This window comes from Rissa tridactyla, chromosome 15 (assembly GCF_028500815.1).
Source record: "Rissa tridactyla isolate bRisTri1 chromosome 15, bRisTri1.patW.cur.20221130, whole genome shotgun sequence".
NCBI lineage: Eukaryota > Metazoa > Chordata > Aves > Charadriiformes > Laridae > Rissa > Rissa tridactyla.
In genome coordinates, this window is record NC_071480.1 from 7,004,846 (window position 1) to 7,031,869 (window position 27,024).

At 40.1% G+C, this 27,024-nt stretch overlaps 1 protein-coding gene across 5 annotated transcripts; it reads right to left on the reverse strand.

Annotated features, from left to right (window-relative positions):
• Window positions 1-1,480: 1,480 nt before the first annotated feature.
• Window positions 1,481-26,815, reverse strand: MFSD11 (major facilitator superfamily domain containing 11). Of its 5 annotated transcripts, XM_054221683.1 has the most exons (18): window positions 26,551-26,815; window positions 24,571-26,278; window positions 24,054-24,213; window positions 23,651-23,821; window positions 22,092-22,147; window positions 20,996-21,103; window positions 20,488-20,567; window positions 20,293-20,389; window positions 18,353-18,411; window positions 16,210-16,351; window positions 15,107-15,147; window positions 13,866-13,931; window positions 10,277-10,402; window positions 9,066-9,240; window positions 7,921-8,056; window positions 5,584-6,538; window positions 4,206-4,315; window positions 1,481-3,603 (listed from the first exon to the last, which is right to left on the reverse strand). In XM_054221683.1, exons 4-16 carry the CDS (start codon window positions 23,744-23,746, stop codon window positions 6,371-6,373), a joined length of 1,350 nt encoding a protein of 449 aa, XP_054077658.1. In that variant the 5' UTR covers window positions 23,747-23,821; window positions 24,054-24,213; window positions 24,571-26,278; window positions 26,551-26,815; the 3' UTR covers window positions 1,481-3,603; window positions 4,206-4,315; window positions 5,584-6,370. The 5 variants fall into 5 exon arrangements, with proteins under 5 accessions (XP_054077658.1, XP_054077656.1, XP_054077657.1 ...); XM_054221681.1 differs by having other exon boundaries at window positions 1,481-4,315; XM_054221684.1 differs by lacking the exons at window positions 1,481-3,603; window positions 4,206-4,315 and adding an exon at window positions 7,180-7,286 and having other exon boundaries at window positions 6,459-6,538.
• Window positions 26,816-27,024: the final 209 nt, after the last annotated feature.

Genomic DNA, 27,024 nt, shown 5'->3' on the forward strand with positions numbered 1-27,024 from the left:
TGAGGACGGAGGCACTCTGGCAGCTTGTGATTCTTTCCACTGCTCCTGCTTTTGGCACCACGCACTCGGTCCCACGGCGGAGAAGCACAGCCCTGAGCATCCTCCGCTGTTTTACTGCTACAGAGAAAATACTTTACTCCCTTAGCACAATCATTCAGCACCGGAGCTCCTAAACAACTGCTCACACAGTTATACTTTTGTGAGCACAAAACAAATAATGATGTATGGTGGTGAGGCTCTTTTAAACAGGTTATTATCCATGTAATTGGTTTGGTGTTTTGTTTTTGGTTTGTTTTTTTTTTTGTTTTTTTTTTTTTTTTACAACGATTAATCATCATAACAAACTCTGCAGGTCAGGTATTACCACAAGACGAGTGACTCTGCCAATAAGTAGTCACCAATGCATTCAGTAAGGATGCTTAATTGAAGCTAATTTCACTAAGTGACCTTAAAAAATAGTAATTTCTCTTTAACATGACAGAATTAATTTTTTTTTTTTTCATTTAAGACACAAACCTTCTATTCTCCCTGCCCCCCCACCCCCCGCCCTTTATGACCTAACTTTGAAGCGCAAACTCCTAAATGTCCTTGTATCCGAAGATTCAAAGGGCTGTGCAAGGCAAAGGCCAACTCACATAAAGCATTTTACAGTCAGCCACTGAATACAGATTCTTTCTCTCAGAAATCAGAACACCAAGGCCATCCAAAGATCACACTAGTGGAACCACAGTGAATTTTGAAGAATCCACAAATTACTGAATCTCAAGGGAAAAACACCGCAGGGGAAGTTTCTCGCTACTGGCCTCCTTGCATGAGGCACTTGTTACCTTCCCTCAGCATCCTCATCTCTGCAATCACATCCTTTCCCGCACAATCCCACCAAACAACGGCCAAAACTTCCCCACTGCTCCCTCTGTGCCCTTTAACCACCGCATGAAGCCAGGACCGAATCTGCCCATTAGCCACAGAGTTTCCGACTGGACAAAAGCCTTCCACATCTACATTTAATTTTAGATAAACAGGACCCCAAAACCTCTACAATTGTGATGAATTTTGTGGAGTCTTTCAGACGTACAACACTTGAGTTCGGAGAAAAATATCTAAAGTTGTGGGAAAGGATACTGGAAGAGGAACCCATAAAAAACCACTTTAGAAACACTGTCCTTTCAACAACGGGGTCAGTTTTCAGAGGATGGATTCTCAAACAGGACAGGGAAAGCAAACGGGCTAGGACTGAAGCAGTCCCCCAGATTTCCCTCAGACATTATCACAAGTGGAATTAAGTGGTTCAAAAGGGCTGCTTAGCACAAACCAAATGTTTTCATTCTCCTGCGCAGGCTCTTACAGACGCCACCAAGCACTTCTGAGATCCGTCAGTTCAGACTGTGCCTGTCTTTTCCAAAGCCCCTGGCATGGCTGTTTAAAACAGTGACAAAAGCAATTCCGACAACTTAAAAAAGCATACTACGAAGAAAAAACATTGTCTGTGATTCACTTTTATTTGCATGGCTGTGACCATGAAAAGAAATATGGTAAACAGTTGGTACACTCACTTGAAATCAGCATTTTCATTAGAACAATCATTATGTCAGCCTGTTCTAAATTATCTCTATTTCTAACCCAAAGACACCTTTTATTAAAGTGAAACCAGTTTCAATCATTTAAAGTAGACTTCTGCACAGTGTCAAAATATAAACAAAAGCGAAAGGATAGCTTGCAGGACATGTCAACAGCTGAAATAACCAACATAGAAAATAAGAAACAAACAGAAACTTGAGTTAATGCCAGCAGCAGCCAAATGCCCAAACTCAACTGAACACAGCAGCCCCTTCAGGTGCCTGCTGAGAATTATTCTCAGGTCCAGATTTACCCTCTATTGCACTTGTAAGGATGTTTTTTTCCAGTCTCTCATCAGTGCTTCTCTGCGGTACTAACACAACCTCTGAAGATAAACTTAGCAAAGCATCATTCTGAATTTATTCCTGAAAAATAACACAGAGTCTCAACCTTGCTTCTGAACCAGCAGGGTCATAGCCCAATGGCAAGTATCTTGTTAAAGCAGGTAACTTCGACTTCATCTCCATCTTTAAATTCTCCCATTTTTTAATATTTCTGCCAGCATATTAGAAGACCCACCTGGGAACAAGGACAACATCGTACGAACTACTGCTTCCATTCAATTTGCATAAGTGGGGCTACAAGACTTCCAAGGAAAATAGTGGTGTGGATAAAGCCTTTGAAAACACATTTCCCTAGGAAAAAATCAATGGTCATGATTGTAAAATTCTATCTTAACTAAGATACTTGCACAATTCCAGTCAAGGTTGAGTATTGTATCTACTGGCACAGTGTTAAACATAGCAGTTCCTACTTGTACTGACAGCAAACAATTAATCATTGCTCTCAAAAACAATCTTTGAGGTTCTTTTCATACACGCCTACTCTGCAAGCAGCGGCACACTGCTAGGCAACCTCTGTGCCATTAATTACTGGCGCTTAGACAGGTTGGTGTCCAGGGAACTGCGTTCTCCAGACGATGTAAACTTGCCGAATTCAAAGAAAGTCAAGTCTGGCTAACTGACGACGCACAGTCCTGAATTTATGTTTTTCTACACTTAAACTATTTTTCCATAAAGTTACACCAGAAAACTCCACCAGGAAGTTCTCTTTCGCATACAGTTTAAAATGGCCACAAAAATTGAAATAATACCCCTGCAGAAGACTTCTTGTTTTTAACAACTGTACCACAGGAGGGGTTCTGCTAAGACAGGGACCTCAGTAAAGGTTATGGGCGTTTCGGGTTGGGTTGGTTTTGGTTGTGGGTTTTTTTTGTTTGTTTGTTTGAATATATCTTTTTGAGTTTAGCTGTATCTGCAGAAGTGTATATATTAGAATTACTTATAAAGAACACTTCATACATGGTTCTCTTCCTTATTTCAGCTTGCTGACATAGATTGTACCCAATGAAATTAACACAACAGAAGTAAAAGCACATCCCATAATTATGCACAAGGGCTACAGCTGTAGAAATTTTCTCTTTCCATACATTCATGTATCAAAATGAAAACTGACTGGCAAGACAGAAATATAGATATGCTTATATGATATGCATTAAAGACTAATTTGTAGCAGCTTCTTTGGCACTCAAATGTCAAGAATATCAGTTTTCTTTTCCTCTTTAGTATTTCTTTGAAAAACTTGGGGATGCAGTATATGAAGATATTAAAACTTAGCAACAACACAGAAGGGAAAAAAAAAATGAAAGAAAGACTTCTTTTCAATAAACCCAAGCAACTCAATGTGTCATTTCCCTTAGAAAGATAAAATCCCTAATATAAAACAAAGCCACAGTACCGCAAATACAGCAAAAGCCTTTTTTCAAATCCCACTTAATTTAACACTAAGCACCCAATTCAGATTAATGTGAAATTGTTCAAAGGCCAAGGAGGTGAAATGAATGGGGTGCAGTCTCGGGGCTGGTAAATATTGATAAAGAGATTGAGATGGAATCATGAATGGATGTCAGCATTACTATACTTTTTATTGCTATACTAAAAATTTTGACTGATCTAACAATTGTGTACAGCTGGGTAGATTTTTCACCTGAAAAAAAATCAAAGAAATACGAGTAAGTGAAAAGCAATCATGTGTTATCATCAGCGTGAATAACTGAGAACTGTCTCTTCAGATCAAATGTCAAAAGCGATACTTGTATGGTTAACAGTGAAAAAAAAATTGGCTATCCATGATGCAGTTTTGGGAATTTCACGATTTCTTGTAAAGCTTGCCACACCGCAATAATACTTCACTTTAATGACCCAATAAATGGTTCTGAACAGACTTCTAACACTATCTGATATTGAGTCAGACCAAGCAGAACAGAGGAAAAAGAAAAAAAGTAAAGCGGGTACACAGAGGTACTGAAGTCTACAAGTCCTAGTTCATTAGTATCCCTGAAAGTCAGTCTCAAAATGCTTTTCGAAACGACATAAACTTAGCAATTTTCTTTAATTTCTAATAAAACAGTTGATATAAATCTTGTGTGGCAGATGAACAACACAGAAGTTCATCATTAAAAGAGATCAATTTAAACAGCAGCCTCATAAGACCCGTAACCTAGCTACAATTAAATGGCATTGCTTTAAAGGCATTTATAGTTACTCATCACCACAAGACCCGAGAATCATTTTCTCTCCCCCATGTACCGAAGATAAAATTGTTCCTCTTGAACTTTCAAGTCTTTCTTCTCTCATTGATATGCAGGGAAAAACAGGTCCCAGGAAGGTTTTGGAGAATAAAGTCTGTAATTCCCTATCTTAAAAAAAAAAAAAAAAAAAAAAAAAAAAAAGAGCTCTTCATCCCTTTTGGTACTTGGGAGAAAATAAATGTGTAGCAACAAGAGAATTCTAATCACTGGCAGCATCTTATCGTCTATACGTTTTAGGGTGCTCAGTATATAAAAATAGTATCTTTCAAATTACAGGATAACAGGAGTGGATAAGAGACAGGCATTAGAGTGCTGCTAGTCACATTAATCATACATATTGATTGAATACTGAATGCTTTTTCAGTTTGTCTGACACATTGGAATGGCTTCGGTAACCCCTCGCTCAAATGCGTGTTCTGTCTCATTCTCTTTTACATCACTCATTAAACCTCCCGGGAATACACAAAGGCTTTCTCTCCTGGCTGTCCTCACAGATTCCTTTGCTTGCCAAGTCTTCAGGTGCCCTCTCATTCTCCCATTAACACCTTACTGATCTCACAGCAAAAACCTGCAGTGCATTTAAAAATCCTTTTCTATATGCCTGTAAAAATCGCCCCTCTCTGCTGTTTTAGTGTGCTTGAAGAGGGCTGCGCTTCATGGGAGTTGTGTGTTACATGCCCTTTGAGAGCAAAAGTGACAGCAAATGTCACAGGAGACGCCGCACTCCCTCACCAAGTTTAACCTTGGGTACACCTACGTAGTTATGACACGCAGGAGCTACTGACACGGTATGCTCAGTCGACTTTTTTTAACTTGTGTTTAAAGATAAGGCATTAACATTCTGACTGTGCATAAAAAAAAAGGTTGGTGAACGGTACTTTTCTAAAAATAGCTACATGGAGTGTCTAAAAACACTTTCTCAGTGTTCCATACCTGCTCTCGGTTGCATCTTGTTTGCCCGCTAGACAGAAACAACTGCAAGTATTACGGAGTCATGTAGACAGATAAAATCAAGGTGAGTTGCATTCACTGCCTGTATTATATCATCTGTAACAGTCTTGCATTAAAACTTAGTTACTATGCTAGTAGTATCCTTGTTTTCGCATTTGGCAGAATAATATTACAGTACAATACTTCCCAAAATATGCTGAATGAAACAACTTACATCAAGCGTTTCAGGTATTTTTAGACTATGCAGTAGAATAAACACTGCAAAGTTATTCTTGGAGTTCACATTCTGAGTCTCTTTGTACTTTAAAAAGTTACCTCAGACAACGCTCCCACCACAGATTATGATGAAAATTTTGCTGAATTTAAAAGAACTATTGGGAGGCTGGAAGGGAAGCCATGTCTTATGGTCCTTCATATAGCATTACCCTGAGAAAGTTTCAGCAGCTCTGCCAACACAGTCCAACTCTGAGATGCTGCACCAAGAGATTGCTTCCAATTATCAATACTTCACAGATTGCAGGAGCACGTCCTTAAGACAACTAAGGGTAACTTCTTCAAATTCTTGTAAAAATCTTTTGTGTCACACTATTGATTCTCTTTCTTAAAAAAAGCACATTAAATAGATTAATAAGCAAATGGTTGGGGGGAAAAAGGAACTGGGCAATACAGAATAAGGCAACATTTCCCACAGAAATACTCCCCACATCTAATTGCTGAAAAAGTCAGTGACATAAATTGTTTTCCCAGTTGTGCAGACGCATTCTGCGACATAATGTACCTTAAAAAGCCATCAGTCATTCAACACAAGAATTCAAGTGTCTGCAGAACTGGAATATAGGAAAAATAATTTAGGGGGGAAGAAATGAAACTGTAGTTCTGTAGTGCATGGTAGAGTGAAATTATGCAATTACATTCTGAAAGGTACATCTCAGAACAGAATTGTTCAATACATAGATCTCTACATTTCCTTCCATTTCTAATATCGGATTTTTAAGAACATGCATACCACGCTCAGGTGATTAAAGCAAGAAAAAAGCCTTTCAAGTTTGGCATTTTTTCCTCCCACGTTACACATTCAGTTAGCCGATGGTGATTTAGGAGTAGCTTGCTCCATCTTAACCTCTGCAGCCACTGGATCTTTTCACCTTCTCGCATCACTTCACAATAAATGTGCCTGTTTTCCCCTATGTTGGGCTAGACGTGGTAGCTAGATCAAATGCTGCTGTAGTCCGAGCCACGGGCAGCAAGAGCTGCTGCTGCTTCCCACTCCACGGTAAAGAAGGTAATTGTTCCAAAGAAGCCCACAACCACCATGATCAGGAGTTGCCACTGCAGAAGGAAGTAGTTGCTGTAGAAATATGCAACTGCAGCACAGATGGACTGAGAGGAACAAAAAAAAAAAAAAAAAAAAAAACAAAAAACACAAACCACAACGTAAAAAGATTTTCAGTGGAGATATCCAGGCTGGTATTACTATACAAGGATTATCAAATTGACATACACACAGTTTAATACGCAACTCTCAGTGGTATGCGTCTGTAGAAGATATATAATCTTAAAACTTCATTATACCCCAACATATGCCTTGATACTATATACAACAGATTTCGTTTTTACTTGTTATTTAAATAGTGTTCACTGCAAGAAGTGAACACAACTCAAAAGCGTTTGTAGCATTGCAAGCGCAGTTCTCTGGAACTTGAAAACAGTTTGTCTACAAATGATACTGCCAAGGCTCTAAGACAAAATGCAGAAAACTATTTCCAGTTTTACAGCATCACAAGCTATTCTGTATCAAAATAGCTCGAGGCTTTGACAAGCAGTGCTGCTTACTTGCAATGCATCCTTCAAGGGTAAAATTTTCCTTAGAGCTCATATAAAGAATCTTTATATTCCACATCTATCTCAAATTCTTACCTATGACAGAGAATGATATAAAAATGCAGCAGTGCACAAAGAAAAAAAAAAAAATCTTTCTGAAGCAAGCAGCTGTCATCTTTTGAAACTAGACACGCTCTGACCTCTGCTCCCAGCACTAGCTCGCTACCGGTGTGACCATGCGTGAACAGTTTCAACGCTTTGCACTGCTGTTTTTCTGCCGCTACCTCTGATCAATACAGATCTTGACCTGGAAAGTTCAGTATCAAACAAGATAAATGCCTGTGAGTGAAGTGATCTATCCAAAATACAGCAGTTGCGTTCATACTGTACAAAGACTTTTCGAGTCTCCAGCTAGCAGAGATGCATTTATTTTGGCATTCCGACAACTTAAGACCAGATAAACAACGTAACAATTCTTCTTTTGTCTGTGTACCCACCTGATAGCCACCAGTGACATGGTACATCATCCACAAACCCTTCAACTACTATTTAAACAACTTGTTTCCTTTTAACCCCCTCTGTCAAAGACTTCTTTGAGTAAATAAATTCAGTAAATGATTATTTAAATAAAAAACAAGTCTGGTTAACTGTACTAGCCTTTTGACTTTAAACTACAATTCCCAACACTTCTAACTTCCCTCAAAACTTGTAAGTAATAGCAGTTTGATTATATACTCAAACCAAGCTATAGAACCACCCCAAGCTACACAATCAAGATACTTCTACCTAAAAAACTTTTTTCTCTCCTGTGGAAGATAAAAAAAATAGGATGAAATCCTTTGCAGAAACAACATCATTTTTTCAGCTCATTAAAAAACCCAGCCCAGTATTTCCATAATATTCCAACAGTCGTACTTTCAAAAGGCTGTGCCATGTAATACCTGAACAAACTTAAAGATGGCAAAGGCAGGAGCACTGTCTTCTGAATACAGGAATCCTAAAATACTGAGGAGCTGGGTGTTAAAGCAGCTGTCCCCCAGGCCCAACAGAAAGCTGCAGAATATGGCCACCTCTTTGCTGAAGGAAAAAGTGAAATCAAATTTAAAAACCATTCATTGAAACAGCTTACACGTCTATAAATTATTTTTGGCAGACTTATTTGGAAACTGAGAATGGAAGAAAGTTATCAGACTTTAAATTTCACTGGAAAAGAACTGGGAACGCTTGGCTTGGCAAAAAGAATAGTTTTATCAGATTTTAATTTCTTGAATGCTAAGACTTCTGATACCTGAAGTCAATTCTGCACTGAACTAGAACTGCTAAAAGAACTCATTTTGGTGCCTGGAACCACAAAGCCCACGAGGCAGCGATTAAAAGCTGAGACACACATGGTGAGTTCATAAAAACTGCAGTAATATTAGAGAAATACTATTTCATTTTGCAGAAAAATACTCCAGTGAAGTAACGAATAGTCACCTGCACAGGCACAAATGCTTGTAATTGCAAGTTAGTAGCTGCATTTGCACAAACTGACAACACTGTTTTCACACAAATTTTCAAAAATACACCCCAAAAGAAGGTTGCAATGATGAGATAAAAAAAACTCCCTATGTTCTTCTCCTAACACTGGGTGGTATAAGAGACAGGCATAGCATGGCTCCAGTTAGACCAAGCAGACTTTGACAATGAGCATTCAAAGACTTAGGAAACCAACAAAACGGTACAAGGTCAGTGCTCCAGGCTGTAGTAAAACCAAGCCCAACACTGTTTTAAAATAAACAATTCCTGACACCTAGTACAATAGACGCTGGTCTCACTGTTGTACTACGTGTCAGAAATGTCAGCTCTCAAGTGGCAGAATTGCTACCAAACATCCTCATGCTTTTTATTCTTATGCCATTTAAGTTCCTAAATTGAGTGCACACTGGTAGAATATCTACCTTTAATAAAAACAGAATTCCTGAAAGCTTTTTCTGATGGAGTTAGTCACTACACAGAAAAGCAGCTTCAAGGAATTTTCTATTAGAGAAACATGCCATTTATATACATCTTGAGTCATACCAGCCAAAGGAAAAAGTTTACATACCTTGGAATCATATAAGCAACATCATCTGTTCCTCTCATAGGAGCAATAGGGGCATCATTTGGCATGTTGAAAAAAATTAAGTAAAAGGCAATGAAATGGACAACCATGCCTAGCATCACAACGGGGTTCCTGCCGAAGCGATTATTCTTGCTCAGTAAACCAAAGAGTCCTCCACCTGTACGAGTGAAAAAAGATTGGATAACTAAATCACAACTGAAGATGTAGAGAACAGAACCAAGCTTAAAATACCGCAAAAAGAAAAAAAAAAAAGCAGTTGAAAACTGAGATTATAAACTTCCCCATATTGGATAACCAGAAGATCGACAGACATGAGAATAGTCCCAAGGAGTCCGCCAGGTCTGCCAGCCCCATTTGCAAGACGGCAGAACCTTCCGGTTCTAGAGTTGTCTGGGAAATGCAGGCAGGAGATTTATCAGATGATGCTGATGGAGACACTCAGACTCTCTGCAAGTATTTTCCCAGCAGCCACTGTTTCCTCCAGTACTGCAACAGTACTAAGGGAAGACGGATGGCCTTGTGCTTAGCTCTTTTAATTATAAAAACATGCATCTCTATGGATCCAAGGTGCTAGTGAACAAAGACAGTGTTTGGTCTTTGGTTGCTTGGGTGGTTTTTTTGTTTGTTTTTTAAAAAAAACAAACACTGCAGTACTTAAGTTTATGTAAAAAAAAAAATTAGGTAGTCAACATTACCTGTATTCAAATATGAGATCTCATTTAACACAAGCTAGCTTTTTTAAAGACAGAAATCTTTAGTGTAGTACTTTTTAATAAATTTAAAATAGTTACAACATCACTTATATAATAAAAGTGTCAAGAGAAAACTATTTAAAAACAGAACATCAAAATGCTGAAAATTCCCCAATAACATTGTAGCCTAGTGCTTCCCTCATTCTAAGTCTTACGTATTCCTTTGCACTAACCCAGAAAGAATGCAAAACCTTAGGATTCATAGTCCTCTATTTCACATCCTAGTCTGCATTCACTTCACATCGTGTAATGTATAATTCACAGTGTAACAAGGAACGACGCTGACAATTTTATTTCTAATATTTCATTTTTTGTTTACATAATCATTGCTGGAAGCTTGAAAGACACTATTCAGTTAAATAAAAAAAAACACCCACGTTTTGAGTAACTACATCATCTTAATCCTTTTTTTTTCCTGGAAGGTAGTAACTTTAGACTCACCTAAAATTTCTCCAACACCAATAAAAATACCAGAGAGGCCAATAAGGCTCTTCTCTTCACTGCCAAATCTATTCACAGCACCAATACATGTTCCATATACTCCAGAAAAGAACGTTAATTCCAAACCTTCGAAAGAAACAAAACCAAAAAAAATGATAATGAACTATTACAAAAGTTATTAAAAAATTCTTTATGTCTGAAGGCTGTTTTTCCCTAAAGTACCTTTCAATTACGTATATTTAAATGGGGTATGTGTAGCAGAAGCAATTAGGGAATTTTAAACCATGTAATTATGATATTCTTCTATGCCACTTGACAAAACCTGCATTAGAAAAAACGGTGTCACTAATTCCTGTCACACGCACTTCGGTTCAGTACTGTTTCTGCTGACACAATCTCTACACATAGTCTAGATTTCTGCTTTTCAAGAACTTTGAAATTTCATGTGTAAGGTTCCACCTCCCCCTCCCCCAAGCTGTGGCATTCCTAGGAAAGACTCCCTGCACCTCCAAATACCAAACGAGCCAACATTCCTAAAATGGACTATTACTTTTCTATACATACTGAACTAAAACTGAAAAAGAACCATGGCTATTTGTTTAAAACTCTTCTTTCTTTCTACTGCCACTACTGTGAGGAAAGGTAACACAGTTGGGTCCAACTAGTATGAGTGTAAGTGTTGAGAGATATTAGTTGTTTGGCTTAAATTTAAGTTTTAATTGGAATAAATTACCCAGGGTTATAATATGGTGTGGTTTATGCTGTTTGCCTAGCTTTACTTGGCCTGAGTGGCTAGATTTGCTGAAGCATTTAGGTGGCAACTAATTTTCTCAGTAATTTTCCTAGTGGCTGGTACAGTGCTGTGTTTAGTCCTTTAGTATGAAGAAAATGTCGGTAACACGCTGATGTTTTGGACGTGTTTTTCCCTAAGTCTGGGACTTTTCAGTTCCCTGTGTTCTGCCAGCGAGCGCAGGTGCACAAGAAGCATAAACCAGAAGATAAGGAGGCGACAGCCATCAGCAGAGACTGCAAATCAACAGGATAAGAGCAGTCAATGGCCGGCCTGGACACAGAGAGAGAATCCAAGGTGTTAGAAGACCCCAGACCAAAAATCACCATTGGACTAAAAGACGCACGAACAGCGTGTGACAGGCGCGTCTAGAGATCACAAGGGCATCATTGCCGTGGGATTTTTTTGTTCAACGTCCCTCTCTGGAGGCACCCAGCCCCAGCTGACCCTGCTGCTGGACCTCTCAGTTAAGTTATTTATTTTTATAAAATCTGATGGCTGATATTCTGCTGTGGGAAACCCAGGGTCGAGCCTGGAGAAGGAGGGAGCGCACCCGAGAGTAAGTGTGTGTGTGTGAGGAGTCAAAAGGGGCACCTGTCGGCCCACTGGGGTCACCCGCTGCAAAGGGACTGTGGTCCGAGCAGGGACAGACTCAGGTGCTGTGTGTGCGACTCCTTGGATGGCGTGTGAACGCTCAGGCAGCGGCCTCTCCCTTAACGATAAGCAATCATCAGTGTAAAAATAGCAGTGTCTTAATAGAAAGTATATTTAAAATAATGCAAATTGTTATGTCTAAACAAAGCAAAACAGATCAAAAATAGAACTGTTTCTAATTTACCTCCTTTGCCTTTTGCTACTGCAAAAATAAGGTACATCATGTTCTGGTCTACATGTAGTAGGCTACCTAACATGGTATATGAACTGCATAGCCTCTAAAAGGGGTGAACTTTGGGCAGTCTTAATAACGTGACATCACTCTGAAATAAAAGCTTTTGTTGGCCTTAAGGGATTGTGTATTTTCCTACATAAAGTGGCAATATTGACCACGAGCCACCAGATGGCAGCAGCTATTTTTTTCCAAGCTGGACTGATTATTTTTCTGCTACCTGTAAAACCAAATTTCAGATTCATCAGGCAAAAGCTGAATTACCCCCTTCCCTTGTTATCTTGCTTCACATTCCTATTGCACTAAACGTCTAGGAGGAATTAAACTTAGGTAATTTGGGTTAACACAACATTGGAGATGCTGTGAAGTAACTTTAGCTCAGATTAGGGGCTGGTGCAAACTGACTTCATAGCTACTACTGCTATTTCTCTACCAGAAGCTTCGGCAGATGTTACAGCACTGTTTATAGTTTGCTTGCATCTAAGTTTTTCTTTTCACCTACAAGCACTAATAACAATTTTTCATAATGGTGACTCAGAGCTGAGGTTCTGAAGATGCATCTATTCTTCCTAAAACTTAATTTGATCACAAACAGAACTACACCTGAAGCCAAATAAGGAGCAAGAAACCTGTCCCCCCCAAATCCGTTAAAGGATCCCAGTAACATATTGTAGCACTTTTGTGGAAGAATCACTTTAGTATACGGCAAAAAAAAAAATGTGTTTTTATTGTACAACTCAAACCTTGGTCTAACAATATCAGACCAGGTTTAACTAAAGCTGCTAAAAAGAAAGAGAGCTCTTTGCACAGCAATACTAGTGACAAAAATAGTTGAAAATGGCTAAACCTTTGCCCAATAGAATCAAGACTAAAATGAAGACTTAGTAATTTAACATGACTCAATGGAGGGGACACTTAAAGTGTATTCCGCAAAAATATTTTTAATTCAAATGCAATGCAATTGCATTAAACAATCTACAACCTATTGATAGTGTAATGCCAAATCCCATAAAAACTAGTTACGTAAATTTTGCCTAACCCTCAGTTTGGGTGTCACGGAACTGCACTGAACCAAGCATTACTACATCTGTCAGTATTCACAGAGTTAGGTGCACCCCTCCTGCCATACAGCAATGCTTTCCAGAACACAGAAACGTCCTGAGTAACTCATTCAAAGTTAATTTCATAGAATTTCATAGAATCATAGGGTTGGAAGGGACCTCTGGAGATCATCTCCTCCAAGCCCCCTGCCAGAGCAGGGTTACCCAGAGCAGGTGGCACAGGAACGCCTCCAGGCGGGTTTGGAATGTCTCCAGAGACGGAGACTCCACCACCTCTTGGGGCAGCCTGTGCCAGGGCTCTGCCACCCTCACAGCAAAGAAGTTCCTCCTCATGTTTACGTGGAACTTCCTATGGTCAAGTTTGTTCCCGTTACCTCTTGTCCTGTCCCTGGGCACCACTGAAAAGAGCCTGGCCCCATCCTCCTGACACCCCCCCTTTCAGTATTTATAAGCGTTTATAAGATCCCCCCTCAGGCATCTTTTTTCCAGACTGAAGAGACCCAAATCCCTCAGTCGTAAGAGAGGTGTTCCAGTCCCCTCATCATCTTGGTAGCCCTTTGCTGTCCCCTCTCCAGCAGTTCCCTGTCCTCCTTGAACCGGGGAGCCCAGCACTGGACCCAGCACTCCAGGTGCGGCCTCCCCAGGGCAGAGCAGAGGGGGAGGATGACCTCCCTCCACCTGCTGGCCACACTCTTCTTGATGCCCCCCAAGATGCCATTGGCCTTTTTGGCCACAAGAAAATATTCAAGTAACATTTGCAGCAATAGGGAGTTATGACCCTGCTCTGGGGTTAAAGTTCCAAAACAATGCCCTGACACTGCTACGTGATTACACACTCTGCTTACTTCATACCTGTGTAGGCTGTTGTAACGCTGAGAAGCATAATCTCTTTGGTGAAGCTCAGCTTTATAGATTTCTCTGTAAAGACATAATAATGGAAATTAATACAAACTTCTGGTAACACTATTTAGAGAATCTAAACTTTCTTTTGCTCTTTGCTTTAAGCAGAAATAGGTTAAAATTATGCAAACTGTAACTTTATTACAGTAAACAGAGTGCTAAACAAACCAACCCTCACCTGCCCTTTAAAAGAAATGCTGTGATCTGAAATCCTTTTTTGGCAAAAAATGCCAAGGGGGAAATATTAAAGAGGGGATACACAGTTTTCGATTAGCAGACAATTTTCTGCTCATTACATTCTTTTACTCTCTCTCAGTTCGTGGCAACTGTCTCCTAAAAAAGTAAATAGATTCTCATTGAAGATCCCCATGTTCTCAAAACAAATTTAACACTCAGAGGCAGACCACATTAAACTTCAATGGAAACTGCAGATGCTCCAGGTCAAATTTTTTGTTTTTAAGTGGTATCATTTGGTGACAAAATAAAACAACATGTAACTTCTCTTTTACCTTGTTATGTTAGTGGTTGTTGTTTTTTTTTTATTTAAAAAAAAAAAAAGCACACAAAACCTTCATGCAGTAGCTTTCCCAAGTGCTGGCCTGTTCTTCTGGAGCTCATCTACAGAAGGAAGCTGTTGTGAAACAGCTTGGATCTGAAACTAGATCAAGGAAATACTCCTGGACTATACTAGTATGTAATTGAAGTGAAGTCTGTTTCACTTTCTTGGCTTCCAGTCAAGCTTTGTATGATACAGCCACCTGAAAGGAGCACTTCTGAAGCACAGCCAGCCAGCTCACACCAATCACACACCAACAGTCATTTGCCCACACGTTAGTTCAGTGGTTCCCAAGACTTTCCAGTTGCAAGCCCCATTTTGCCCAGGCTCCAAATCACAAATACTCACATGGACAACTGAATTCCTATCAGGCTCAAAACTCATCAGTCCTGTGTCCCTATATGAACTGTCATCTCTGCTCTGAAAACCATTGCCATCTGGCTGTCATTTTTCCAAGCAGGCCATCCCTGAAGGTCTATATTTGAAGTGAAATAACTGAAATGCATTCTTAAAGCCTTACTTGTTCACAAATTTTTGTTCTAAGTGATTTATACGTGATCACATGTATAAATCATGGAGATCTGGAAAAGGTATGTCAGTATTTTTTGAAACAACTCTTACGTGAAACACTACTTACTGAAGGCAGCCACCGCTCTCGTCATTTTGTTTTCTGCAGACCTGGATAAACAAATGACTGAGTCAAAACAGAAAAAGAATAACCCTGTTGCATCACTATGCTGGAAGCCAGCTTAATTTTTTAAAATCTTCTGTACATTCTCTAGCCCAGCATTATATACTGGAATACACTAAAATATTATTAAAAGATTCCGAGACTCTAAACTACTAACTACAAAATTTATTTGCTTTCTGGGCTAGTGAACGCCATTAAAAAAAATAACCCGCTTAACAGAGTCTTTCTTCTGAGCATTTTTAGCTTTGAACATTTTTTCACTGGCATACTTACTGATGTTTTTCTAACGTTTTCATTGTTCTTTAAATAAAGTAAAAATATTTAAACTGATCGTTAGGAAGAAGTTCTTCACCATGAGGGTGGTGAGACACTGGAACAGGTTGCCCAGAGAGGTGGTGGAAGGCCCATCCCTGGAAGTTTTTAAGGCCAGGCTGGATGGGGCTCGGAGCAACCTGATCTAGTGGGAGGTGTCCCTGCTCATGGCAGGGGGGTTGGAACTAGATAATCTTTAAGGTCCCTTCCAACCCGAACCATTCTATGATTCTATGATGCCTCAGGCAAAACTGTACTGAATCTATCTATGTACCTATGCACTTGTAATGTATTTATTAGGGTGGCATATATATATATTTAGAGAAGATATGAAAAATATGTTTCAGTATGTAAAAGATAACCTATAAAAAGGCAGTAAATCCTGTTCATTTCAGCCTTTAAACCGGGCTCATCAGGGTAAGACAGACTATGAAAGGCAGATACATGTTTAATAATCAGTGGAGAAGAGAGGTAAATGGTATCTTTCTAAAGGCACTTACTCGTTAATGGAAAAACTTAACGTGCAGTTCCACACTCCACCCTTGAGAATATGTCATATAAAGAACATTAATTCTCGCTTAAGGTACAGACACTTTTCTATTAAAATCTGTACATTCTACAGGTTGTTCATAACATTTATGTTTCCAGATCAGAGGGCAAGTGAATGCAACGTTCCATTGAGGAGTAGGAGCACGAACAAGTATATGTGACAACATGTTACTGCCATAAGCACTTACGGGCTGTCCCCCAGGATTTCATTAGTAGAATCCTCCTCCCCTGGAGCTTTTGTGTCCTCTCGTTTCCTAATCAGAAAGAACAGAACTGTGCCCACAAGACTGATAACAGTCAGAGCAATGAAGACAGTTCTGCGATCGCTCTCTGTGGAAAAACAAACAAGAGTCATAACCAGATGTGCAAAAGCAATTCAAACCAATTCAACTACCTTCCAAGAACTAACACAGAAATACTATGTAACAGCGTTTAAAACGCATACTAATTTTCTAACTTACCTTTCACGTGGAGCAAAAGGTACCCAGCTGCTGGCAAATTCCTGTCTCAGTTTTATGATGCCAACAAAATATCGGCATAATTAAGAATGTCACTCTCGCATTTTCTGCCATGCAAAGGCTATGACCAAGGAGGAGCCAATTAACAAAATAAATTATTAGCAGAAGAAAGTACATCTCTTATGACTCATATAATTCAGAGTGGACATAGCAAACTATCCCAAAATCCTTCAAAATTCTAAAAAATAGCTCTTTACCAGCACTAGAAATATTAGTGCTGTAACGTTATAAACTGGTAGGCTTGTGAACTACAAAGGCCTTAAAACCACTGAAACCTCACTCAACTGACACAAGGTGCACTGTGCAGCTGGAGGAAGGGAATTGTTGCCCCATGCACCAGCTCTGCTGCACTAACCAACTTTTTTGGCATGGGCAAGCCTGTAATACAGAAGTCACCCTCATTTAAAATTTTAAGCAGGAGAAAAAAAGCCAAGAAACAGCTAATGGTCGTGATTGAACTAGCATACGACTCTGCAGATACTGCCTATGCTTGTATTTACTTCCCCTTTAGCTTAAAGGTAAACATAAAATTGTTCTACATCAATTAAGAAGAACCTCTGTATGATTACAGATCAAGAAGAATACGTGCTTCACCTTGAAATACCTGTAATATTTTTATATGGGTAGTAAAAGGAAGGAGGAATTAGTTTTTAAGGGCTGTTAAATTTTCTGATATCAACATTTTCTTTATTAAAGAGGAGTCTCAAGAAATTTGAAGATCGAGGAAAACGTAACAGCAGAACTTCCTTACAGTTAATTGCTCTATTCTGTGGTTAGCAAGAGCAATGAAATTTAGAATGCACAGAATTTCAGGCACACCAGGTTCAAAGTGTCTCCGACACTTTAAATAACACCCTATTTATTTACAAAATGTTGGTTTTCCAGCAATACTCATTTTTTATAATTAAAATCTTACTTTTTGCTCTATTTTCACCATTGCCATTTCATTATCTGATACCCCCACCCACCTTGCCCTGCTTACTTAAAACAGTTGCCAGAAATCTCTGTTTTAAAACCAGAGTCTCAACCACTATTCAGCTTCTTAAGAACATTCAGAAGTCAACTGTTCTCTAATTCCTGCTCTGTACCAGTCTAGCATGATGTCAAACAAAAAAAACTATAGTACTAATTACAATCCCGTTAGGAAGTTAGTCTTCATAAACTATGCCAAGAAAGGAAGAGTGAGTTCTTTACACACTGCTCCAGGAACGCTGCCAGTTTACGCAGCAGCAGCCCGCTCTCAGTCCAGCTGCACATCTCCATCTCTGTCTTCCTACACAGCTGGGTGCCAGCACAACCATTAGTGCAGCCATGGAGTGAACTGGGATGGTTTTCCTTTCTTTTCCTTTATTTCACAGGTTAATCAGTCTCCAATCTGATTTAGAAGGATGGTCTCCACCAGGAACGGGACAGCATGTATATTAAACATACAGCCATTCCGGAATACCTTTCCCTCAAACCACGCATATTTTGGCACAAGCGTGTCTCCACAGGTCAAAAACCCAGAGTAGCTATGATGGAAAACTTTATTCTAAACTAGCATACTGAGGAATTTCACAGACAACATCCTAAAAGAGAGTACTCAAAGTGCACTGAGTGCAGGAAAACGATATACGTAATACAAGGGCCATGAGTACCATGGAACACTGAATCAAAAACATATTCCAAAAATAGTCTATCTAACAATAAATTGGAAAAAAAATTGTCTACTACTGTATAAGTTTCTTGCCACTTTCCAGTTCGTTGTTTCATCTGTTTATTCATGCTACCATACTTTAAAGGATGGCCTCCCATATAAGCAATCAATACCCACCTGATATGTGAGTTTTTCCTTGCCAAGCGAAGTATATATAGAGGTTTCCAAAAAACAAGCTGTAAACCAAAAGGAAAACAAAGGTAAGAGCACTTTTTGTGGCAAGATTAAGATTGTAGCATTATAGTAATACTATACTAAGCAAAAAACAGTACTGTACAATTGTGAAAGAAATGAAGACACTAGTCACTCTCTATGCAAACCGCTTACTCTATATAAAACTTCCAACACCGTAAAGGATTCTTCCGCGTAATGCTGGCTATTCATTTTCAAGAATAAAAATGCAAGGTGGTAACAAAAATGAGGAAATCTGCATCAAAGCTGTCTCACTCTCTAATTTTGGAAGGGTATAGGTTAGAAAGCTGACACATTTGCGGAGATGATTCTGTAATACTTCCTTAGAAGAGTCATGTGTCTTGCCTGAAGTATTGCCCCAGCAATGCTCACTTGGTTGTTAACAGCTCCAGGGAAATTCTGTGTTCCTACCTACAGTTTCCTGAAATACAGTAGTTCTGAATGAATAGTGATTCAAAACAGGCTTAGAGTCAAGTTTCCTCATATAAAGCCATGCATTTTACTCACTGTAAAACACACGATTAATTGGGTTTGTGGAAATTGCTACTCTGATGACATACTGATATGTTAATTCCTGAACCTGAAACTTAAGAAACACAGGAAGTACGCCGTTGGTTCAGACTGATACTCCACTAATCCAGTATTCTGACCCTGCAACAGCTTCAGCAATGCCATTTAATGCAGGCTCACCAGCCTAAGCACTTTCTGCCATTCATTTCCCTCATTGTCTCCCAATATCCAGAATTGCTGTATTAGAGGTGGTAAAAGGTACCCCTCTTCAGGAACCACTTGTGGACCTTCTCCAAAGTGGAGTCACAGCCTTTTTAGTCTCTTTTCAAGTCAGCAGCTCTATCTTCCTGTGCATTTTTATTGTATTTCGCTGTATCATATATGCTCTCCCAAGAGGCATAAACCGTTATCTACACAAGACACTCAATAGTAGCAACGCAGTATCCACGACCTTGTTCTCACTACCTGTCTTGATGCCGAGCCTGTTGTTGACTTTTTTGGTTGATGCAGCACTTGAAGCTTAACATCAGAGAACTACTGACAACAAGATCTCTTTTCTGACTGCCAGATCCAACTTTAGCATCTTCACTTCAACTTGTCAGCAAGGTCCGGCTGCTCCCTCAGGGAAGGAGGGCTAAGCTAGGAGTCAAGGAGCATAACGCATCCAACAGAGAAGGTGCCTCATCAGCTAAAGCCCAGCCCAGCAGTACACGAACAAAGCAAGCAGTGCAGACCCAAAGATTGTAGACAGGGTCAAATAAGAGTCCTGACCATCGTATAATTTTACATTGATGAGACAGGTCTGAGGTCAAGCCAAGGAGGTGAGTCCACAGGCCAGAGTTAGGTTCGGTGATCACCACACAGGTCCGTGGTGACGAGGCAGAACAAAGCCAAGACAGGAAGCCAGTCTAGATCAACAAGAGCCCAAGCCCAGTACTCCTCCAACACAGCTCTAGCAAAACTGAAAGCCCAGGGCTGAGTTTAAATGGGGCTGCTGGGCCCATGGGCAGATGGGAAGGGTGTGGTGGAGGTGCCAGGTGAGGCTGTTCATGGCCATTAGGGCTTATTAGTGCACTTATATCTTGGCACAAATTAGCACAGCCCTTCACAATCAACCAGATTTCTGTTACATATGTCAAATGTGCCCCTAACAGCATGTCGAGAGCAGAGGCTTGCAATATGTAACATTCATTGCTCTATAATGCACAACAGCAATGTTGCTTCCAGCCTTCCCTCCCACTTCTCTGACTGCAGAGGACCAGTGGAGTATTTTTGGATGCAGTCTCCCACTTATCAAAAAACGTAAAAAGTAGAACGTGCACACAACCAAAAAAACATTAACAAATAAAGCTTACCTGGACTGTAAGAGTGCCCAAAACACTCCACTGTTCCTTCCAATGGTGTTTTCATCAGAATTTACAGTCAAGCAATTTCCCTGTGCCGTCCAGAGTACTGAAATATACCAAATGTATTGCTCAGGAAATAACAATAATGTAGAGGTATATTCAAATGCAGCAAAGAACAGTAAACAGGCTAAGAACAATGCTTACCAGCAGCTGCAATGCCAATAAAAACAGAAGCAGTGTAGAAAGCCCATGTAGCAGGCTGGATAAAAACTGCAATATATAGGCTAGAATAGAACAGATCAGTTTATTGAATATAGACTTAAAGTGGACAATGCTCTTTAACAATCAGATACCTCACTTAGCTTCTTCTAAATCAGCTACTCTCTCTCAAGTGACATTGGAAAATAGTTCAGGCCGTATGCGAAAAAAGGTAATATTTTTACTCCACTAAGCGTGTCAAGTTTTTTTTTTTACATAGTCATTAATCTGAGCCACAACCTGAACTCCAGTGACAGCAAAGTCTAGAAATGCTGTGGAAAAAATACACTCTGTTCCAGTAGGCTGAACTGCTTTGCAGTCACACATCTACTGACACAGGCAGTTGCCTTTCTTAGCCAGTACAATTTCATGTATAGTATGGTAGCCTTAGGCATGAAAAAATGAAAGAAAGATTTCAAAGGAAGCAGAAAAAAAATTCAAAATTAATACTTACCTATAAAATATGCCACTAACAACCATGGAAAATTGAGGTCCTACTATCGCAACCACTGAAGGCGATACAAGATTTGATGCAGAGAATACTCCATAAATAATGGACATGCTACATAAATAAACACCAAAGATGATTAAGTACTTAAAACAAAATATAGGATGTAAGCGCAACTGATTTAAGAATATTCAGTCAATTCCAAAGTTATCAAGTTAAGTACACACATAACTTAAGCAACTGCGTAACTTTCATGGTCAAACGTTTCCTTCCTTTCTTCTGTTGCCTTCACCCATAGCACTCTATGTGGGAATACCGGAGCGTACAGTGTTTCTTGAATTGCTGAATAGAGTCCCAAACTATTGCAGGCAAGCACATCTTGTCATTTACAACACCCATTTGTCAAACTGCGCCTCAACAGTAGTTACTGCATTTTGTGCCCAGTATTTCTAGAGGAGAAAGTTCCAGAGCCTCATTCGTCTATCAGTGAGGTTTTCATTTTCTGCCAAACACAGCACAGAAATTGTATAGATATATTTTGTGCCAGTTGTAGATTTAGTTTAAATTAAGACAGGAAACCTTCAAGGCAGCAACCAGGTTTTCCTACGTGACAGCTTAATTTGGCATACAGAAGTTCCCTGAGCATGCTTGGCGAGTTTGGCTATGCCAGTGCAATAAACAAACAGAATGGCTTTTCGTGGCTTTGCTTCTCATCATTCTGACTGCTCCTTTCGCATTTATGTTGCGGGATTTCCTGGAAGCTGATCCACACCACCTGTCCTACATAAACACACAGAGGTGTACAAGGACAGACAAACAACCAAGGCCTTAGTTAGCAGTTTTATTTAACTTCCACGTTCTGCATCTCCTAAGATAAAATGCTGAGGATGTGATGACCGTATGGCGTTTTTGCTGCCTACAAAGACAAAATGCAAGACAGATATGTAGTTCAACTAGAACTAGAGCGAATGTTTAAGTATGCTATTAAATGGTGAAGTCAGCAGAACACTACAATCTCTCAAAAGTATATCGCTACCAGATGGCATTATAACCAGCCTCGCCCTGCAAGAACGACAGTAATAAGAAGATCTGTGTAAATTACCTTGTGTAGCCACTGCCATGAAAATCCGTGTTGTTTAAATTTGTGATAACGGTTTGCTGTGAGGAGAAAATCATATGTTAGAAGGTATCTTGTAATCTGAGAACACTTGCATCAGTTTGAAGTCAGTATTAAATGTTAAAATTAATCATTAATAGACCCTACAAGGTACTTAAAATAAAGTATTACAATTCACAACACCTTCACAATGAAGGTGAAGGAGATATTTGGCAGGGAAGCATCTATGTTGGAAGCAGTAATTAGTACTTAAGGATTATATCATGACCTTAAAATATTTCACAAAACACCTCTCAGGTAGATAGGTATGACTATCTTAATTTAAAAAGTGGGGGGGAAAGGAGAAGTTTCAAAATACTCTTAATTTGACCTAACTAAGAGCTTCTGATAAGAGTTTCCGTTCTTTTCAGTTTCTCTTTATTTCCCTGTTCCTTTTTTTTTCCCCTTGAATCAGCTTTGGTGATCATGAGACCATGTAATTAGTTAGACTGGCAGGCAGATATGATTGCTAGTCACTTGTAATGACTTTAATGACAGTAAATTGCACTAGGTCCAATTCAGCGCTGTGAATTCATTGCAGAACTTCTAAGACCACCGGGCTGTACTTATGTACTCCCGTACAGTTATCATGCTGCACTTGGGATGGTTTACAAAGGCCATCCTAAGTAGTTATTTCTATAGCACAGTGAAGGACATTTATAGGTCTGAGCCCAGAAAGGATTCTTCTTGCATGCAAGAAAAGAGAAGCTGTAAGACCTGTAGGCTCAAGAGGAATGTTGAAATCTAACTGTCCTTCAGGCATATAATTAATATTGAAAGCAACGCCAACAACTCAGTTAGACGATCTGGGCTAAGTATGTCAGCAAGAGGATTCTAAAAATCTAAGTAGTAAGAATACAATCTGCTTTTAATAATAAATTTGGATTATGTCATGCCCAATTTTGCTTCAGCATGCAGAGATACACGATACTAAAGCAGTAAATTACTTAATCTGATGGAAGGTGACTTGGCAGTTCTAGTAACTGTGGAAGTCTGACTACTTGTCAGATGTTATCCTCATACTCCCCCTCAATGTCTAATTTGTTAGAACGGAAAAATACGTTAGATTAGGGAAAACATTCTAAGAAAAACCAGGGGCATGGTTAATAATACAGCTTCGGCAAATATTTTGAAAGCGACTGTATACAATAATCTGAAATACGGAAGGTCCAGTCTAATTCAATTGATAAATATTGCAAGCGCCAAAACAGACACTATTTTCAAAATTCAAACATTTGATAGGATTCATTAATTTTCTACTTTCTAAGCAGACAGACACACTTACATATGTAGCTACACTATCTTAAAGAAATAAACTGCTTAATTATACGGTTAACCAACTTAATCTAGTTAACACTAAGCCAAAAGAAAGGAGAAAAAATGTCAAGGTGTCTTGCATATTAAAAAATCCCAAGTAAAGGAACTCTTACATTAGAGCACACCCAAGACAAGAAAGGATTAATAAGTGTGATAGAAATGTGGCGTGTTTTGAAATCCATACCTACCGCAATATTTCCACATGTCTGGAAAGCAGTGAATATAAACATAAATGAGACTCCCAAGATAATGATGTTGAAAAGTTTTTTTGATGCAGGAGACATTTTGTATTTTCTTGCCAAGTCCTCAGCTTGAGATGGGAAAAACTCTTTTTTCTTTTAAAAGTTTCCTCTTAACCTCTGTTAAAAACAAGCAAGCAAAAAGAATAAAATATAAAAGAAAGCTTCAAAAATGAGGATTTCTTAGAGCTACTTATTAGCTGATAGAATACAACCATCAACTAATCAAGAAATCTAGTGACTCCCTTAAATAATGTACAGCATAATCAGTAACTCAAAAAAAAAAAACAAAACCCAAAAGAGACCCCAAACCACCCAAAGATAAAGGTCTGGTACAAAAGCTTCTCTCTACCTTTTCCCATGAAGTTAGCAGAGCAGACTGCAGTATATTACTTCTTCATGACATCTCTCTCCCCCAAACGAAGCGGTTTTCCAGATACCGAGCTAGTTAATCAGCTCAGTTTCTTGCCATTGTTCTAAATGAGAATTCTGGTCCAAAGCCTGTAAATCACCTGACGAAGGAAAGATGAGACACTCGTACACAGCAGTCATTTCCATGCATGTTGGACAGGAAATAAGAAATATTTCACAATCTAGATCAGCTGACCCAGCCTAGAAAGCCCTTGTGCACTCTGGGAAATGCAGTTTTATGAGCATATACTTTTTCTACTTCAAAGGGCGGAAAACTCCTAGTCCTTAGAACAAAAAGATTTGTACTAGTTTTTAAGAATTATAATCTCCATCCTCTAAATAATATTAAATAAATAATAAATAAAAAATTTTTAAAAGTCTTAGAAAATCATGTAAGAAAGCTGCCTAGCTGAATTCAAACACACAAATAGTCATTCCAAAGGGAAAATGATTCCCACCTGGGAAAAACCAAGTATCGCAGTGCCACCAACACACACGCTCTCCTCAGTGCTTCTGCCTTTCGTTGTCTCAGTGACTCAGGAAAGTCTTCATAATCTTTCACTGCTTCGTCTCAAGGAATAACTTCCATTTTTAGTAATTACACACCCTTACTATTTTACTTCACAGTATTTCTAAATAATGAATTTAAGATCAATTGATCTTTTAAGTTTTGAAGGTCTCTGTTAAAGCATCAGCAAAACCAGAAGAGGATCACCCATCTTGTATCGACTGAATGGCTGCCTTTTACTGGTCCTCTCCTGTGGCTGCCCTGTTGTCAGGATGGGAGCATTCAGCTAAATCAGCTGCACTTAACTGATGGCCAAAGAGGAAAGGAAGGAAATACAGAATTGATTGCAGTAAATCATCAAATTTTACCTTTGCTATCTACAGTAAAGGACTTAAATAAAACCCATACCCCAGCTATTGTTCCATATTTAACTGTTTTTTAATTCCTGACCTGTATTTTCTAAAAATGTAGATTGATCTATTTTTCACTTATGGAAGAAAGTCAGTACGATTAGTCAGAGGCTGCTTTACAAAGATCCAATTAGATTACCAAGGTGGGTTTTTGTAACACAAGCAAAGCTCTCTTCTTGCTTTTCTATATTATGAATTCATAGTAACAGATCTTTAAGATCCTCTAGGCGCTGTGTCCCACTCACACCTTCTTCCCCTTGGGCCGGCATAAGCATTCATCCAGCTGCACAGCAAACTGGGCTGGTGTGCTGGACCAATTCTTTTAGCAGCAGCTTGTATTGAAGTGACTGTGAAACTAGTGAATAAAGGGCACAGGAAACCCCCTCCATCATTTTAGGGAAATCATTGTAAAGTTAAACTTCAAATTTCTCCTTTGAGAAGAGGTTTCAGTAGATGAATAAGAAAAGCTTTAATCAAAGTTCTCCTGGAAAAAATAATGAACAACATAGCGCGGAGCAATACAAAACGTGTAGTAATAGTTTATTTGATTTTTTAAGTCTTTTGTAGCAGGAAACAAACTGTTGCTTCTAGGTTTGTATTGATGTCATTGCTTATTTTGATATTTCTTCAGTGCAAAAAAAATATTAAACGTAACAGTAAGAATAAGGGTTTAAATTCTAATACTGAATTTACTTTCTCATATAGATACAGTCATTGCATTAAACAAATCGGTAGAGACTTTTTGCTTCTCTTCTTTTTTTAACATGGTATTACAAAACAGATGAGCAGAAACATTTATCACTGTTGTAAGATGAGAACTAAGTATTACAGTTTGTACGCAGAGTTCGAACGTTTTACCCAGTGCCTGAAATGACATAGCAACAACTTCTGGGATGGGGGAGCAGCTTTCCCTGAATTCCCTAGAGAAAACTCCGGGAACCTGCCTGCCACCCTCACACAAGGGCTGTGCCAACCCTCACCCTTGTTCCTGTTTTACCACGCACGCTGCCAAAGCACCAACGCGCAGAGCTGGCGTGCGCAGAGGATTCCGGCCCACAGCTCCCTCGCAGGCACCGACACAGCCAGGCTAGAAGCCCCAGAAGCACCTACACCGCTCTGCCACCGCTCCTGCATCCATCGCGGCGAGGACTGGGGAGGCTTCACCCGGCACCGCCGCCGGCAGGTGGTGAAGAGGAGCCCGCGCCAGCCCACCATATCCCCTCACGACACACGGCACCGCAGAATCGGCTGTAGTGGGAACAAGGAGGGCACAGAGCTCCCACAACAACTGCCCCATGAGAACCACCCTGACAGCTTCCCCAGCCAAGGGCCCGCGCCCGCCTCCCCTCACAGCGCTCTCCCCTCCGCGGCCGCCATTTTAAACCGTCACCTCCCGCCCGCGAGGGAGGTGCTCCCCTTCGTTAACGCTGCTTTTTCCCCCCCCGCCCCCATTCGGTGGGGGCTTCCTGCCCCTCCTTCCCCCAGCGAAGGCAGGCCTCGCCTTATTTCCGTTTTTTTACCGTTTTCGGCGCACATTGTTCAAAATTTCCCCGCCTCCGCCGAGTCCTTCCGGGTCACGGCGGAGCCGCCTTAACTGTCACTGTCAACGGCAGGCAAGTTATTAATTTAGAAGACAGTTTTCCGCGCCCCCTCCGAGACCACCTCTACCACCCACGATCGGTGAGGAAAAAAAAAAAGGAGAGAAAGACGAAGCCGGGGGCGGGGCGGGCGGGGTAGCGCGCGCGCGCGGCTGGCGGCGTTTTCCCTTCCGGGTCGCCGTCGGCCATTTTGTGGCGTTAAGTAGGCGCGCGCGGGCGGCGCCCCGCTCATTTGCTCGCGGCAGCGGGCAGGGGTGGCCGTTCACCGGCGCTTCGTCTCCGCTCCGGCCTTAGGCCGCCTTGTCCCCGGACCCCAGAGGTGGGTGCCTGCTCTTCCCTCTCTGCTGAGGACCCCGCGGCCTTCCCCTATGCCCTCCAGCTCCCCGCCTTTCAGGA